This window comes from Anas platyrhynchos, chromosome 13 (assembly GCF_047663525.1).
Source record: "Anas platyrhynchos isolate ZD024472 breed Pekin duck chromosome 13, IASCAAS_PekinDuck_T2T, whole genome shotgun sequence".
NCBI lineage: Eukaryota > Metazoa > Chordata > Aves > Anseriformes > Anatidae > Anas > Anas platyrhynchos.
The window spans coordinates 9,693,106-9,709,474 of NC_092599.1; the positions used below are offsets into that span (position 1 = coordinate 9,693,106).

The 16,369-nt window shown below is 56.0% G+C and overlaps 1 protein-coding gene across 2 annotated transcripts in view; it reads right to left on the minus strand.

Moving 5' to 3' along the window:
- Nucleotides 1–6: 6 nt before the first annotated feature.
- The window catches only part of MTMR14 (myotubularin related protein 14), a 29,822-nt gene continuing 13,459 nt past the window's right edge, over nucleotides 7–16,369 (minus strand). The window contains exons 12-19 of one of the 2 annotated variants that reach the window (XM_027467348.3): nucleotides 15,984–16,060; nucleotides 15,699–15,735; nucleotides 14,492–14,562; nucleotides 13,891–13,940; nucleotides 13,534–13,672; nucleotides 10,608–10,784; nucleotides 3,090–3,245; nucleotides 7–373 (exon numbers count right to left, since the gene is read on the minus strand). In XM_027467348.3, coding sequence (XP_027323149.3) covers nucleotides 196–373; nucleotides 3,090–3,245; nucleotides 10,608–10,784; nucleotides 13,534–13,672; nucleotides 13,891–13,940; nucleotides 14,492–14,562; nucleotides 15,699–15,735; nucleotides 15,984–16,060 — 885 coding nt within the window. In that variant the 3' untranslated portion in view covers nucleotides 7–195. The remainder of the gene's footprint in view (nucleotides 374–3,089; nucleotides 3,246–10,607; nucleotides 10,785–13,533; nucleotides 13,673–13,890; nucleotides 13,941–14,491; nucleotides 14,563–15,698; nucleotides 15,736–15,983; nucleotides 16,061–16,369) is intronic. The other variant, XM_027467349.3, reaches the window with a different exon arrangement.

Sequence of the window (16,369 nt, forward strand, 5' to 3'; positions counted from 1 at the left end):
CGGAGGGGCTGCAGAGATGGCTTTACTGCACCGGGGGCCTCGGAGCCCCCCCGCTGCTCCCCCAGCCCCACGCAAGGGTGGCCGTGAGCCGGAGCTCGGCGTGGGGGCCGGCGTGTCCCCAAGGACGGGGGTCCCGGCTCGTCCCGGGGACCCCCGGGTCTCCTCCAGCCAGCGGTCGGTCCAGGAGCCGGGCACTCAGAGCGTGCTGCTGCCTCTCAGTCCCACGCCCCGCACGAACTGCTCCAGGAGCCCCCCGATGGCCCCCGAGGGGCTGGGGGGCACGGCCTTGAGGCCGATGGTGCGGCTGTAGCTGGCCAGGAAGGAGGAACGCACTTCTTCCAGCCGGGACTCGCGGTCGCTCGCCGACACCAGCCTAGGAGACAGAACGGGGAGGTCAGCGCCGGCGGGCACCCCGCTAACAGCCCCTCACCCGGGGCTGCACGAGGTGGCAGGGTTTGGGCTCTGCCCCTGGATCCCGCAGGGAAGGGATCCCCTGGTGCTGCCACTCCCTTGCTGGGCAGCTCTCCCCTGGTCTCCTACTCCACCACCACCCCACTCCTCACCATGCGTTCATACAGAAATTGTTGCTTTGGCCCCACAGGTGCAGGCTGACATCAGCCCCCTCGTGCCAGCTGGGCACTCACTTCCACCCCACTTGCACTCGTCCCTTCTTTCCCAGCCTCTTGCTGCCCCTGTGGGCACGTGGAGAGCTTTGAGACAGCAAGAAGGTGCCAAAAACCAGGGCAGAGACGTGTTAGCACTGCCCACGGGCAGGATGCAGCCTGCAGAGGATGGCACCGTGTCCCCCAGGCCCCGCTCTCCTCTCCAGCTGGGCTGTGCACCTGGCTTGGTGCTCCGAGAGGGGCAGGAAGGCGAGGTGTCCACCGAGGGAGCAGCAGAAGGCGAGGCAGCCCTTCAGAGGCAGCCCAAACCCGGCCTCGCTGCACGCCTCCGCACCGTGCCCACGGCCCCTGGGGAGAGGAAGGCGTTCCTCAAAGGTCGCCCCAAGGGCACAGCGCGAGCCTCCCCGTCAGAAATTCTCTTTCATCTCCCCAGCGCCCGGGCCCGGCTATAAATTGGCACAGCTAATTTGAACGGGAGCGTTAACCACCCACAGCCAGCAGCTCCAGTCCGGAAACGGCAGCGAGAGGATGCGGTGGGAGGGCTGTAAACAGCGAGCGGGGCTGCGGCAGGCAGCACGGCCCGTGTTTACAGCGCCTGATAATAAGGAGAAGCCAGAGGGCAAAGTAGAAAGGCAACGTCTCCAAACACAGAAAAAAAAGGATGCTTTTTGGTAAGCTAATTAGAAGGCAGAGCTCACCAACCTGCGAGTATTAAAAATAAGCTGCAGGAAAGCAGGGCTGGCTGGCGTGCCCAGCTCAGCGATCGCAAATGGCAGGCGCAGAGGTGAGAGAGGTAAGCGAGAGCAGGCAGTGGAATTAGGTCCTGCAGCTCCTGGTTTTCACACCTCTGCCCAGGGCAGGCTGTGTGCTCAGACAGCTTCTTTCAGAGAGTGAGAGACTGGAAGGCGCGGGTTTGGCCAGCTGGCTGCTGCCAGCCCCCGACAGCTCAGGGCCACCTCGGTGCCGAGGTCCAAGAGCAAAGCCAGGCACGTGTCCTGGCCAAAAACCCCTTGCCCTGCCCTGCTGCACAGCCCCTGGCGGGGGGCACAGGACCAGAGGAGATGGCCAGAGCCCCAGCTCCATGAGAACCCTGAGAAGCCCCACACAAGCACAGGGAAGCAGGGTGCAAGAAGCGCACCTTCACCCCAGACTGCTGTTCAGCTGGAACTGAATCTCTAAAATCTCACCGATGGGCAGAGCAGAGAGAAGAAGCCCTGGGTCAGGCTTGGCACGAGATCCTTGTGTTCCCCTCCAAGCAGCAGCCTGCTCCTGAGCCCTGCAGCCAAGCAGTCCCCAGCCCACGAGCACAGCACCCCGCAGCGAAGAGCTGAGCAGGGCAAAGCACCCGCAGCACCTGCTGCACGCCCCAGGGAGAAGCAGCACCGCCGTCCCCTCCTTTTGAACCTGGCTGACTCCAAGCTAGAAGAGCCCACAGGCAGCTTCAGTGCTGCAGAGCCCAACTTCAGTTGCACATCTCTGCCACAATTCCCTGTCCTGGCGTTAGCTCCAGCTCCAAGAAGGGTGGCAACGACTCTCGGTGCTGAGCAGCAGCCACCTAGCACAGCCAGGCTCAGGGGACAGCAAGGCAGTCACTGCTTCAGCCACATGCTCTTCGGTCCCTTCTGATTCCCCAGACAGCCGCAGGAGCAGTGCAGCGTGTCCCAAAGCAGCAGGGAGAATCATCACCCAGCCAAGCCGTGCCCAACATCCCCAGTGATTCCCCACCCAGCCAATTCACGGGTCTTCTAAATTCACCATCACTCGGGGAAGCAGCTCTGCTCTGCTCTGCAGGACAGCCCGCAGCCCCAGCTAGCTAGCGGCCGGCCCTCAGCTGCCATTTCAGCTCCGTGATTGAGAGCTTGCAGCCTGAAGGCACACGCCGAGGTTCTCCTCTCACAGCAATTAAAGCTCAGCTCCCGTCTTTCTGCAGAGGTGACTTTCAGCCTGGGGAGGGAGGTGTGCCTCCCAGCACAGCACCGTGCAGCAGGACGCGGGGGCTCTGCTGCCCAGGCAGGGTGCAGCGCCTGCAAATGCCGCTGCTGCATGGGGTCAGATGGAATAAAAGCCCCTCTCCCACCGCAGCAAGGCTCTGAACCCAGCAGGGAGATGTAGAAGATCCAAAAGCAAGAAGGGCTGGGCCACCGGTCCTGCCCCGACAAGCGCGCATCCTCAGCTGCACCAGATTTATGCCCAAATTCGCTGTTTTGGGGGAAAGAGAGAGAAAGACCTCGTGCAGAAAGCAGCTTGGCAGAGAAGAAGCCGGTTTCTTTCACAGTCCAGCACAACCAGAGCGCGCTCGGTGCCAGAATTTCTCAGTGACAGAATTTGCAGATGGAAAGCGTCAAGGCAGCAGAGACGGGACAGCTTGTTACGGGCTCCCAGGCTTCTTCGAAAGCAGCAGGGTGACAAAGCTCCAGCGCTCGCCGACAGCCCCCAGGGGACGGATCCTGCGTTTGAGACACTTACAGGCAAGTGCTAGGGAACTCATCCGGGAAGCTGCAAGGGAGAGAGGCGTCCGCGCTCAGGTTCGCCTGCTCCCGAATGCTGCCACACCCTGTCACCATCTGCCAGCTGCCAAAGTCTGTGGAAACGGAAGATCCGGGCAGGGAATGGTCGGCCGATCTGGGGCAGAGAGAGAGGGAGACGCTGCAGTCAGTCGGGTCGCTCAGCCACACGCCTTCCCCTAACGCCGCTGCCAGGGACGCGCGGGGACGGCTGCCAGCAGCGCCCGTGCCAGCGGCTCTGACGCCGTGGGACCAGGGCGCAGCGTGCAGCTCGGCCCCCGGCCAAGCCTTTCCTTTGAAAGCGCGGGGAGAGCCGGGCTGGCCGGGGCAGACAAAGCAGCAGAAGTGCCCCCGGGGCCGGACAGGACAAAGCCAGCGAGAAGCAGGTGGCCATGCAGGACAGTGAGACCCGTCAGCGAGGTGCGGCGGCCCCAAATCCCTCAGAGATGCGGACGCAGCGCTGCACAGGGGACATCCACCTGGAGCTCATTTCAGCTCCCAGGGTGACGGCGAATTGTTACTGCGACTGGGCTGCTGCTGAGGGAGATTCAGAGATCCTTGGTCCGCAGCCCTTAGAGAGGAGGTCAGTCCCAAGGCCCCGCCAGCAGCTCTGAGCAGAGCTGGTCGCTGCCCCTCGGGCACCTGCAGGCTTTTCCAGCCCCGTGGCAGAAGGGTGGGCTGTGCCAGCAGCCCGGTGGCAAAACATCTTTAGGGTAAGAAAAACAGCCAGGGGGGAGGTAATTGTTTGCAATACGTAACCTCCTGCCAGGAAAGGAGGGAGCACGAAATCTGACAAGCAAACCTGAGGCGTCCCTCCAAAATCCCCCAGGAGCAGGCACAAGCGCTCGAGACGAACCCGGAGCTCTCGGCTTTGGGGGAGCGAGCAATTACTGTGCCCGTCTGCACAGCAGAGCGTACATTGCTGCAAGCACAGCCAGTGGCAGAGATACTCAATTACACACTCCCAAGATCTTCTGGATAATTTATCTGAGATCTGCCGGGCAGCGAGCAGTGCGAGAGCTCCAGCTCCAGCTCCGCCAGGCCAGGTACTCGCACGCCGTCTCGGCAGCTAAGAATAGCAGTGGCGCACTGCAGCTGCTCCCCGAGAGACCAGGGCAACGGCGAGGAATGCAGGATCTCCCGCAGCCAGGAGGGCCTCAGCAAGACCGGTGTGAGAGGGGGAATGCAGAGGGGGAAAGCTGTTTGTGCTCCAGATCTAATCCCCAGCCTGGCATTTAAGCAGGCTGATCAATACAAGCCCCAGAGGTCAGCAATAGGGCCCCGAGGTGGATGCAGACAGCAGGGGCAGTCCCACAGCTCGCTGTCTGTGAGTTCAGGCTCCAGCAAGGCATCGCAGCAGGAACTGGAAGAGCTGAGCCTTGCACAGCCCCCGTCCTGAGGCTGCCGGGTGAACCCAGCAAGGCTCAGAGGGGGGCTGCGAGCGTCGGTCACTGGGGAGGACACTAGAGCATGTAGGAATGAGGGCACTTCCCACCTTGGAAGTGGAACAGTAGAACACACTGTCAGAGATCAGGCAGGGCTAAGCTTCCCTGGAACATGAAGAATTCATAAAGGAAATGGAGCAGTTTTTCACTGACATCTCCCCTCTCCTTGCCTTTGCAAGACGAAGCAGAGGAGAGCAGGCAGAGCACTTGGGGCCCAGAGCACAGCGCGACGCTGGAAGCACAGCAGGAACAGTGCAGAAAGCCGGGGAGAAGCACACGAGGACTGGAGGAACACTGCTTCAGCACACAGGCAAGAAGAGGCTCTCACCTCCCCTGAGAGGGCTGCACAGCCAGACAGGAAAAATAGGAACAGTTTGGCTACACGCGCGGTGCCCAGAATTTGAGCTAAAGCAGTGAAGAGGTCTACGGGCAAGAGAGAAAACAGACACGGACAGCGTTACCATCAGGACAGTAATGAGTCGCCAAACAGGACAGGCCTGGGGACAGGTTAAAAAAAAAAAAGGCTGTGAAGATGGCAAGCCTGGGCAGCAGGAACAGGTGGAGATGGGCTTGGGTACGAAGGATTTCCAGGTGTAGATGAAGAGAGCCGCACAGAGCTCTGCAGCACTCCTGAAGGGAGTGAGTAGCATCAGGGGGTGCCAAGGAGACTGCTCACATGGCAAACAAAGGAGCAAGACGTGATCCAGGGCTCAGGGACAGCAGAAGTGTCACTGCCCAGTATCAATCACACTGGGCAGGTGAGTCTGTGACAAAGCTGAGCAGCAAATTTTTCCTCCTTTGGGTGTGTGGCCCCAGCTCCCAGCTGCTGGCTCACCTTCCCTGGCTGTCAGCTGAGACCACACCAATCTTACACCACCGCCAAGAGGTGCATCAAGTCACCTCTTGGATCTGTTCTTTGACAGGCAAGGAACAGGGGGGATATGATGAAAGCATCACATCCCTCCTACAAGATGGACTTGGTGGTTCGGCAGCCCTCTAACCCTTCTGGGGTCCCCGTCTCCACCACGCAGCTGTGCAAACCTGACAGCACAGCCCCCAGAAATTGCCTGACCGAGCCCATCAGTGCCCAACTGCCCGACAGCACGCGCTGCTTCGTCCCCCCCTTCACTTCGTCCTCCCCTCCGTGCTGCTCCGGGCAGCTCCGAATTCATCAAGCTCCATCTAACCTCACAGCACAGGAGCCCAGGAGATCAAGTCAGCTGATTCTGCCTCTCACCTCCCTGCAGCAGAATAAACACTTGATGATTAATTGAATAAACTGATCGGCTGTGCACTGAGGCCAGGTTTTCTCTCCTGGCCTTAACAGCTGAGCCCAGCCAGAGATACAACACCATGGCAGCCTTTCTCTATCCCCCTTTGCGTCTCAAGGGAGGCTCCTGGGGAAGTGTCACAAGCAACAAGCACCCTGAACAGCCCCAGAAGACAGCAGGGGCTGGGTGAGAGGGGCAGGGAAGACAGTGCCAGAGGTGAAAATGTCCCTGGTATTTCTGCCCCTGAAGTCTCCTGGTAAAACCTTGCTGCTGAGGCCCAAAAAGGGTTTTGCTGATGCCCCAGTGTGAGCTGTGGGTGCTGGGGCCCCAGGCCTGTAGGGCCAACAGGTCTGCAACGCATTACGGCCGTGCCAGAGGCCGGCTAGCCGGGGGGCAGAGCAAAGCAGCCAGGTGACTATGGCAAAGCTGACACGGTTGGGAACAGGGAGATACAGCAAGGCTTCAAGTTGCCGTATCTGCCACAGACATCTAACGGCAGACAGAAAGAGAATGAAAGTGAGCTTCACACACCCACCTCTTCAGGTCCGTGAGTGGGAAGAAACTCCCTCAAAAGTGCAAAATTAACAGAATTAGATTAACAAAACAGAGATGAGCTGCAAGCTGTTCCTTCACACGAGGAAGGACCTTTAGCGGGCCGCAAACTGGCAATTCCTCGCCTGGAATGGTTCCTTGTAATTAGGTCAGCGCTTCCCATGCAACATGCTGCACGGAATGGAGTCTCTCCGAGCCCACAGCCACCCGCTTACCGGAGGAGAGCCAACACCGGAGGCACAGCGACGAGCGGGGATCCTTCCGTGCCCGAATACGTAAGCGAGACGAGCGCCAAGTGCCCAGCAGCTCGGCTCTCCTCCTGCCCCGGCTCACCTGCCCCGTTCCTACACACCCGGGACTGTTTGGGAGGCATTTGGGCAGCAGCTCATTTGCCAGCACGCGCTCTGCGCCTCGAAACCAAGTGTTAAGAAGGCACCGTGCGCACGGGCGGGCTGGGGCAGCCTGAGCAGAGGGCAGCCGGTCCCTCCTGTGCGTGGGAGCAGTTGGCGAGGAGCGCCTGGCACCGACGGCCCCGGCTGGATCCCAGCCCGCTGGCTGCGGGCTGTGCTGTGCCCTAACAGCCCCGCAGCTCTGCCAGCACAACCACCTGGGACTGCGGCGCTCTCACCTGCCAGCCAGGGGCCTGGCGAGCCTGGTTTGTGGTCAGATCGTGCAGTAGTGCCAGAAAACCTTCTGTTAAAGGATTGCTGTCCTCCTGCAGCTGCTACCACCTCGCAGATACAGCTGCCAAGCCAGGTGGATGTAAGGAGCAAGACGTGCAGTCTCATCACTATCAGAAAGACCCCAAACCAAGGGACAGCAGCTTCTCTGTCCCTCCCCGCACTCCCTCCACTCACATCTGAACCATTGCTGCCCTTTCATTGCGGGTCTTCTCCCTGACTGTTGACCGGAGCAGTTCCCCCCCGGTTTAAATCCTGCAGATTTCAACTCTCCAAACCGCAGTACTTTGGGTTTTGTTTAATCGACTTAGCAAAAGCACATTCAATCAAAGATTATCCATCTGCTAATCCACATTAGCGGCGTGTGCACACGCACTAAATCCCTGACACAGATACAGGGGTTTTCTGCAGTGTCATGGGATGCGCAGACCATTAGTGGCTTGCAGACCATACCCCGTGTTTGCATGTGACACTGCTCACTCACACGCAGGGAGTTAGAGCCAGCACACTCTATCAGCTGTACTCAGGAGCTGTCGGTTTGTAGAACAAGATGCACCGTGTCCTACCCTGCAAATACTCTGTGCAGTATTTTCATGCATGTTTGCCCTCAGCAGATGTGATTTTACCATGGCACTGGGATAAGCTGTGGGTCTGGCATTCCAGTTTGCTTTGGCCTGATGAGAATCACCCAGGTCGTGCAGGTACCTGCGACCTCTGGATGAGAGCAGGACTCGGACCGGTGAGCTCCTACCAGCTCCCCTGGTATTTGGGACTCTTTCCCTTGGACACCCTGGCTCCTGTGCCCAGGAGCTGCTCGTCTCTCAGCTTGCCTTCCCTTCCCGTCCCCTGCTGAGCTCCCCTGCCTGCCAGCACACGGCTGGACTGTTTATGTGAATTGCCTGAGGGGTGCCTGCTGGCATTTTACAAGCAACCACTTTTCCTCTACTGCTGCTGCAGTGGTTAAGTGGTTTGTTGCTATGGCCACACAACCAGGATTAGGAAGTCAAGTACAGTAGTTTCTTCATCTTAAGAGCCTGGGGTGTTACCCTGCAGCAGCGCTGGAGAGATAAAGGTATTTTCAGCGTCATGATTAGTCTTTGTGCTCCAGCCTTCCCATCCCAGTCCTTCATTGTTCAAGGGGGGGAAGGGAGAGAATTTAACTCTTCCTCCCACCACAGACACTCCTTCTCCACACAAAACAGGACTCTGCCTTTCCCTCCAGGTGGAGGATGGTGGCTGAGGTGCTGTGACATCCACCACCTGCACCAGGTTGTGTGTGAATTCAGACTGACACAGCCACGCTGAGTGACATCTCTCCAGAGATCAAACATACCGTGCTCAGGCCCCAAAAGGTGCAAGCCCCCTCAGCTAACAAGGCAACGCACTGCTCAAGCCCTCAGCTAGCAGAGCTGTTACAGTGCTATCCCAGGGAGGGCAGACAGGGCAGGGACCCGAGTCTGGCTGATCTGGCAAGAGGCTGCGAGGCAACGGAGGGTAACTGTGCCAGAAGACTTGGTTTGAAAGAGAAGCTCAGTTCAGCTGTTGCCTTGACAATTCCACCCACTCTTGGCAGGGTCTCCACACTTACTTCCTCTAGCCAGCACAGAGAGGAGCACAGGAAACCCAGGTGACACCAGAGATGGAGAAGAAGGTGGAAGGTGCACACCCCACCTCCACCCAGCAGGAGCACAGCAGGTTAACCACCCTTGCATACATCTGACTTCACTGCTTTGGCCTCACAAATGATTCCCTTCTCCCATCCCCTTGGTTTCAGGCCTTGCAGTGGCGTCCTCTTTTATCTTCTATTTCCTCTCATGCACTTTTTTTTTTTCCAGCTCAGCCTTTCATGCTGCCTTGCTCATAAAAGTCAACATGGGCTGGGGATGTACTGATGCACCTTCGCTGTGCTGAAGCAAAGGCTTTGTGTCATGACAGAAGCTGGCATAAAGGTCAGAAAGAAACGCTTAGAGTGGAATTCACAGAACATTTACTTCTTACAATGAGGGAACTGCAGCTTCTTCTCAAGAGTTACTTATTGGGCACAGTGAAAAGCCATCCCCTGGGACCCTGGCTTTGGAAGTAACAAGCTTCCCCACCATGAGCCCTGGGGACGCTGGGTCCGAGCACCTGACAGCAGTGGGCACTGAACATCCAAAACCATATAGACACCTCGTCCAGACACAGCCAGAGGGAAGATAATTGCTGGCTTTATCAGCTCTGAGCCCCAGGAACACAAATCCCAGGGGCTGTGCTCATCCCCCCCTTCCTGCGGAGCTGTTCTGCCTACTCTGATTCTTCTTTCTTTTCAGAGAGCAGAGTGCAGCTGAAGCATTATGAGCAGCTTCTGCCACAGCACTGCTGCAGGCTTGCTACCAGGCACTTCACGCAGCTTGCTACGTCTTGGGAACGGCTCGAGACCACACGCAGGAACAGTGGCATTGCTGCTAGGAACAAGAGCAGACCCCAAAACAAGCTGCTTCCTCTCTGGGATTTTGCTTCCTTCTTGGGAGACTTGTTTCAGAGTACATAGAGGTGGGCTCCAGCAACAACTGGAAAACATCCCACTGATCTGTTTCCCTGGGGAGAACAGGCACTGTCATTTACGAAAACTGTCACAATGATTCTTTTCTGGAATCAAGAAGCTTTTTAAGAAGTCTTACAAATGTTCAGTGCCTTACTTGTTTGTCACTGTTTTGCATGTGATGAGAATGTACTAAAATTTGGCTGGTGGCTGTTCTGAAGGGAATCACTAGAAAAAGACTCATCAGAAAACCTGCAGAGACAACACAAGCGTTTGATGCCATTAACAGCAACCTCTTATCTAAGAGCCTCTTTATCCCCCTGTCGGTCTCAGCACATGGTGTTTGCTCCACAGGCTCTGCTCTTTCTTCCCTAGCTTAGCTCACCGCTCTACTTTGCCCTGCCACAGCATCAGGCTTCAGAAGAGTGCCAGAACACCCTTTGTTATGGCATGAGATTAAGCCCAGGGTCCCCACCTCCCAGCTGCAAAACGCAGCCTTGCAGGAGGAACCCTTTGGGCTGGCACAGCACCTGCAGCTTGCTCCCAGTTGATCCTAACCTCTGCTTCCACCAACACCCAGATTTTCACCCCACAATGTCAGAAACGTCAGCAGAGGGAAAAGGGGACTGGACAGGTGCAGAGCGAGGTCTGCCTGGGTTGAAATGTTTCCTTCCAACCACTGTAAATCCCTGTGGGGGCATTTGACAGAGTGCTGTGAGATCCAAGCATGCAGGATGCCAAGAAGCCAGACCTTGTGGAGTAGAGGCATGCACCGAGGACAGGCAGAACAAACACCCAGCTGTTATTGGCAGTTCCTCACTCCTCTAAGTGGGCTGAGGCAGGAGTTGGTGTTTAGTGGCAAGCATTTCCCACATGGGTGGGTTAGTGAGGAACAGGCCTGTTGGTAGGTACAAACCCACGTGCTCTGTGGTTCTGAGCTACACAGAGGCATCCCAGCACTTTATCCAACTCTCCTTTTGCTGAGAAACGCTCTGCTTCATCCCATCTCACCTGGATCTGGGCACCTCCAGCGGGCTGCTTCCAATCCTCAGGAAGTTATCAGAATGCGTTGAGGAGGAGGAGCTGGAGGACTTCACCTCGACCATCCCCGCTGAAGGCAGCCTGTCCTCAGCCTGCTGCGCCCTGCTCCAGAGCACAGCTTGCGGCGATGATGCACAGCTCTTCCTCCTGTGGGATGGAGAACCTGGGTGAGAAAGCTGGCTCTCTCACATTCCCCAGCTAGGAACTCTTGCCACAACAGACCAGATTTTACCCCAGCAGCTAAAAACTCTTGCTCGCCCTGAGCCCGCCTCCCCCCCTTCCCAAGGAACAGTGAGTCACAGGCAACGGCTGAGGGATGGGGGCACGCCGAGCTCAACACATCTTAGCCCATTCTTTTATAGATCACCATCCACGTGACCTGGAAATCAGAGACAGGAGAATGCATCAGCCCACACACATACAGCGAGTGCTTTGTTTAGTCTAGCTGTAAAAACGCCTCAAGCAAGGGGCCTCCCAGCAGGGAAAGACCATTTCAATCTGCTTCAAACTCTGCAGAGTGTACCAGCCGAGGAGCCCGGCCCAGGTGGGCGTTTTTGTGTACTGATGAGGGTGGCGAGCACACAACACCAGTGTTGTTTTCCCTTTTAGCGATTTCCTTTAGACACCGCTACACTGACCACACGCTCGGAACTGACAATCTCTCTGGTGCATTTCAATCCTCTTCCTGTCTGTGCTGACAGCCCAGAACTGCTCTGGCTTCTTTTCTAGCCAGTGCATTCGGACCCATGCACAATTCACTGTCCTTTGCTGCACCAGGTCTCAGCTCACATTACTGTCCAGGTACATGCCGAACAAGCACACACGTTTGGAACTAATCCACGTTGCTGCTGCTCCACATTCAGGAGGTTCTACTTTCTTATATGTTTTTTTCCCCCCTGGAAAAGTCCCAAGATTTTTTCCCCTTCTGATGTCACAGTGAAACGGGTAAAGATATTGTTGTATACACAAGTAAGTAGGGAAAAAAAAAAAGGCAAATTAATGCAAAGAGAAGATGCTGTTCTTCCTGAAAAGGGCCCCTTAACTTTGACTGAGATCAAGAACTGTCAGCAAGTGCAGCTAAAGACAGGCTCACTGTACAGTGGGAAGCATGATACCTCCCTTCACTTCTTGAAGTGTGTCCACCCTCAAATATCACACCACAGCCTCTCTCAAGCATTATTCATCTCATGTTATCATAGCTGCCAACATCTCCAAGAACAGCCCGCAGAGACAGGCTCGTACAGCTAACAAACAAAATGCCTCTCCATGCAAGGAGACCTTGAGCCCACTTGTGTTCAGGGCAACACAAAGAAACCTCCTCTCCTCTTCCCCTCTTATGCTAGGCACAGCCCAGCTCTCTGTCGATCACCATGCTTACAGCAAGCTCTACCTGTTCTCCAGACTACACAGCCACAACAAGCTGCAGGAGGACGTCCGTGCCCAGTTCCCTCACTAAACACTTGTGGCAAGGCTCACAACCTTCCCCTCCCTGTGCTCATGTCCACAGCACGGGCCCAAACCACCAGTGTGGTACTGGCAGCCAGCCCCAGCACAACCTGATGGCTCCTACTGGAGCAAAAACAAACTAGAATTAGAACACACATCAAAAAAGCAAGCCCTGATACGTACAAGTGCATCAAATGTCTTGCAGCATGCTCTGACCACCTCATATCCTGAGATCACGTGTAGGGTTTGAGCTGTGGGATCTAGTCTGGGCTGCAGCATCTAGTCTGCATGTCCTGAGCACTCCGGAGCAGTGTCAATGCTTCCAGTTTCCTACCCTGCAGCCAGACAAGTGGAAAGTTGTTCCCTATTTCCTGCACTCACTGTGCTGCAGACAGGTATACTCTGTGTGTTAAGGAGGACTCTGCGATGGACACTTGGCAAATGCAGTTTGGGGGTCCCTTTCACCGTTTTGGGGATTCTTCATTAAGATTACCTCTTCCCCTCTTCAGTGTTTTATAAATTGACTCTCAAAGTGCTTTAGAAAGGCTGCTGCCACTAGCATGGCTGCAGGCTCGGTCCCAGAGGACTTCCAGCTGCCTCCAGCACAACCCAGATTTAATTTAAAATAATTGCAATATAAAATAGCATCTTCACATGTGCTGAGGGAGAGGAGAGAAAAATTAAACTGAGAGGGGCAACCCTACGGAAAGATTCTGGAATCCCCAAACAGCACCAGAAACCCCACAAGCAATCATGCCTGTCCCAGAGCACTCACCCTACACCTTCCCCAGTCCCCACTTACAGACAGCCACCAGCACCCCCAGGCATCTCCTACGTGACCCTCTACCAACAGGGAGCACTGAGAATTTCATGTTCTCCCCCCGAAGTATCATCCCACAGCAGCACTGCAGACAGCACCCTGCTCCCACTCACACACCTCACGTTAGAGGGGCTTAAGTATAGGGGAGATTCTTGGCCACCCAGTCCACCTGCCGCTAACTCAGGCAGTACCCTCCTTTAACCTCTTCTGTAAACTAAATTTCATTTTAAGGGAAACGAAGCTTTCTGCCTCCTCTTTTCCCTGGGGAGGCTGCTGCCAAATGCCATTCCTCCTGTAGTTCAGAGCGAGCTTTTAAAAGTAATGAAATCCTTTCTGGATTAAATGTAACAGCGAAGGGTGGGGGGGGGGGGAAAAGAAAGCAAACTTGAGGAACACCCTTGCAGAAGCCTAACATGGTCACTAACATGGGGTGGTCTCCAGTTCTTGGCGCAGAAGAACTGAGAACAAGTTGTGGCAAAGCCTCTGACAGCCAAATTCCTCCCCCCACTGTAGAGAATCCATGCTGCAGAGAGCAGACCTGGATGGTGAGAGATATCAGAGGCATCTTTTCTACAGTGCTCAGCGCCTGCCCCTCTTGTTCTGCAGCCCACTGAGCGATCATCTCCTCACCATGCTGCCTGGGCCTGTGCTCCTGCTGGCATCAGCTCCACGGCCTCGTAGGTGAAGCTCCCGGCTGCTCCGGGGGAGCTCTCCATCCCCAGGGAGAAGTCGCTGCTCAGGCTCGTGGTGCTGCCTCGGTCTCTCTGCTCTAGAAAGAAGAAAACAGCTGCCTGAAGACCAGCCAGGTCTCGCTGACTCTCTCCCCCCTTCAAGCAATACCCTTTCTATTTGCCCTAGGGCCTCGTGCTTGCGAGGCCCCAAGGGAAGCACTCCCCTGTGCAATCCCCTTGGTGCTGGGAACCCAAGCCCTGAGCGCCCAACCATTACCAGCACCCCAGGGTGCTGATGCTCAGCGGCGGCACTCACTGAGCATGCAGATCTCCTCCAGGGTGAAGCCAGGTGACAAGCTCTTCCTCCTGGGGGAAGAAAAGACAGGGTTACCTCGGGCAATCTCCAGCGCTGCGGGGAGGCTGGCCACAGCCAGGTCCCTGCGCAGTGAGTCGGAGCAGCGGGAAGTGCAGGGACAGAGGGGAGGGGATGGGGCCGGTGGGAGCTCTCTGAACAGCCCCAACCCACAAACTCTGTGTTCTGACAGGCTGCAGGCAGTCACTTGATACCTCGGAGCCCGCAGCCTCCTCCAGAGTGGGCTATGTTCCCCTCTGCCCCTCTTAAACTAGGGGGTTAACCTTTAACAGCCCTGCTCCAGCCAGAGCCCACATCTCTGGGCTCGTCTGTGCTAAAGCAGCCATGGATAATCATTAAGCAGAGAGCACGTTTCAGCATGGACAGGTTTTCAGAGCACATCGTGGCACCTCACAAGCCTCGGCCCCGTTTTGCAGCCTTCAGAGTGCAGAATAAATTAAAGAAATCTGGGCCAGGACACCAGGGCCTCCAGCTCCCCAAAGGAATGGCACTAACAAGCTCCCTGGCTCTGCAGCCCATGCAGCAGCAAGCAGAGGCTCCTTACCTCTGTGACTTCACAGCAGAGAACTCCTCAGAGGTGATGTGCTTCAGAAAATTGAAGCAGAAAAAGAAAATCTGAGCAAAGGGAGAGAGAAGAGCTGTTCAGGAATGAACCCGAGGCTTCGTGCAGCCTCTTATCTTGGTGGGGAGGTGCTGGCAGGAAGGAGATAGCCAGAAATCTGCAGCTACCAGACTCCAGGTGCCACAGGCTGCCACCATCCCATCCCTGCCCTTCTCTTGCTTGTAAAACCGACCCTCTGTTCCCTGCCACAGAAACGAAGGTGCGTGACAGGTCTCCTTATCGACACCTTGCACGCACACCACAAGCACACAGCACATGCCACCAACACAGAACAGAGCAGCCCCGGCCCCAGCAGCTGTTTGTACATCCAGGTAAGCAGCAAACCCAGCTGACGACTGGGGTGAGTGATACTCATACGGGGTCCTGAACCCCCGAAAGGTGGAAAACAGGCCAGAGCTCCAGCTCTGCTTTCTCCAAGGGGTGTGACACTGTTCAGAGGCACGGATTCCCTAATGAGGCTAGAGTCTGAGGAGCAGGGGATTAGCTGTGGGGTTAGGCACACTTCCCACCTCTTGATCTCTATCCAAAAATGACATTGCAATGTACTGCAACTACAGTCAGAGCAATCATTGTTTTGTTGTTTTTTTTTTTTGCTTTGATTTGAACAGAATTAACCCACTAATCTTAACTGCCTCCCAGACCCATCTGGGCACTGCCAGACACACACCCTAGAACCAGCACAAGCGGCCCCACCAGCCTGTAGCAGCACACAAGCCACGTGCAGCTGCAGCCCCCATACAGCAGAGCTGGCACACAGGACAAAACTGTGTAGTCTCGTGTGCTTATTTCCAAGCTCCCAGGAGTCACACACCTTCAGGCTCTCTCTTCCTTGCTGAGCTGAACAGCAAACCCTAGCAGCCTTTCACCAGGGGCCAATAATGGCACTGTGGGGAAGCAGCAGGACTGACACCCACCAACCAAACCACCAGAAAAGCAGTCTCACACCTTATGGAGAAGGAAGCGACAGGGCAGGGCTCCCACCTCACATCTGCAGCACCTGAACAACCCTTTTAGAACCCATCCGAACCAGTGATATTACCACGAGGCAGACAATGAACACTGCTACCTTAAACAAGTACCCTGAGAGCAGAAAGCGATGCTGAGGCACTGCCCCAGACGGGACACTCACCTCTTCTCCTTTACTGAGTCGATCGACCAACATGTGCCTGGAAAGAGAGCAAGGGAGGGAGGTCAGTCACTCACCAGAAAACAGAATGAGAACAACACAAGTCATCAAGGGCAGCCAGCTGACTAATCCTCCAGATAAAAATGCGTTAGCCTCTTTTTGTCACAGCTCAGTGAGAGATGCCCCACCATCTACCTTGGGCTGTGAGCAAACACCAAAGGTGACCCTCTGAAGGCTTCTCCCCTGCTGTGCAGGGTTACATAAACAAATAAACCTCAGCGTGCCTACCCGAAGAGAAACCAGTCATAGGCCACTGTCAGGTAGAGAATCTCAGACGGCTCCAGGGACACGTGGATCAGCCCATCCTGCAAAGCAAAGGAGAGAGCGCCTTCAGGCAGCAGCCCTGGGGACTAGGGCTTGGTGTTCATGATCTACACAGAGCTGGCACGATGAACCAAGGTGCCCAGAGCTTGCTCTGCCTCCAGCACGAGCTGAACACCCTCATGGTTACAGCACATGCTCCAAACCCTGAGCATCTTTGCTCTCCGCTTCGAACCCGATCCACACCCCCTTCTGAAGGCGGGCTGAGCAAAAGGAACAGTAAGTGCTCCAGCACCACTTTCTGGTGACACAGTTGCTCACCCTCTGACCAACCACCCCCAGAAGCAGGTACT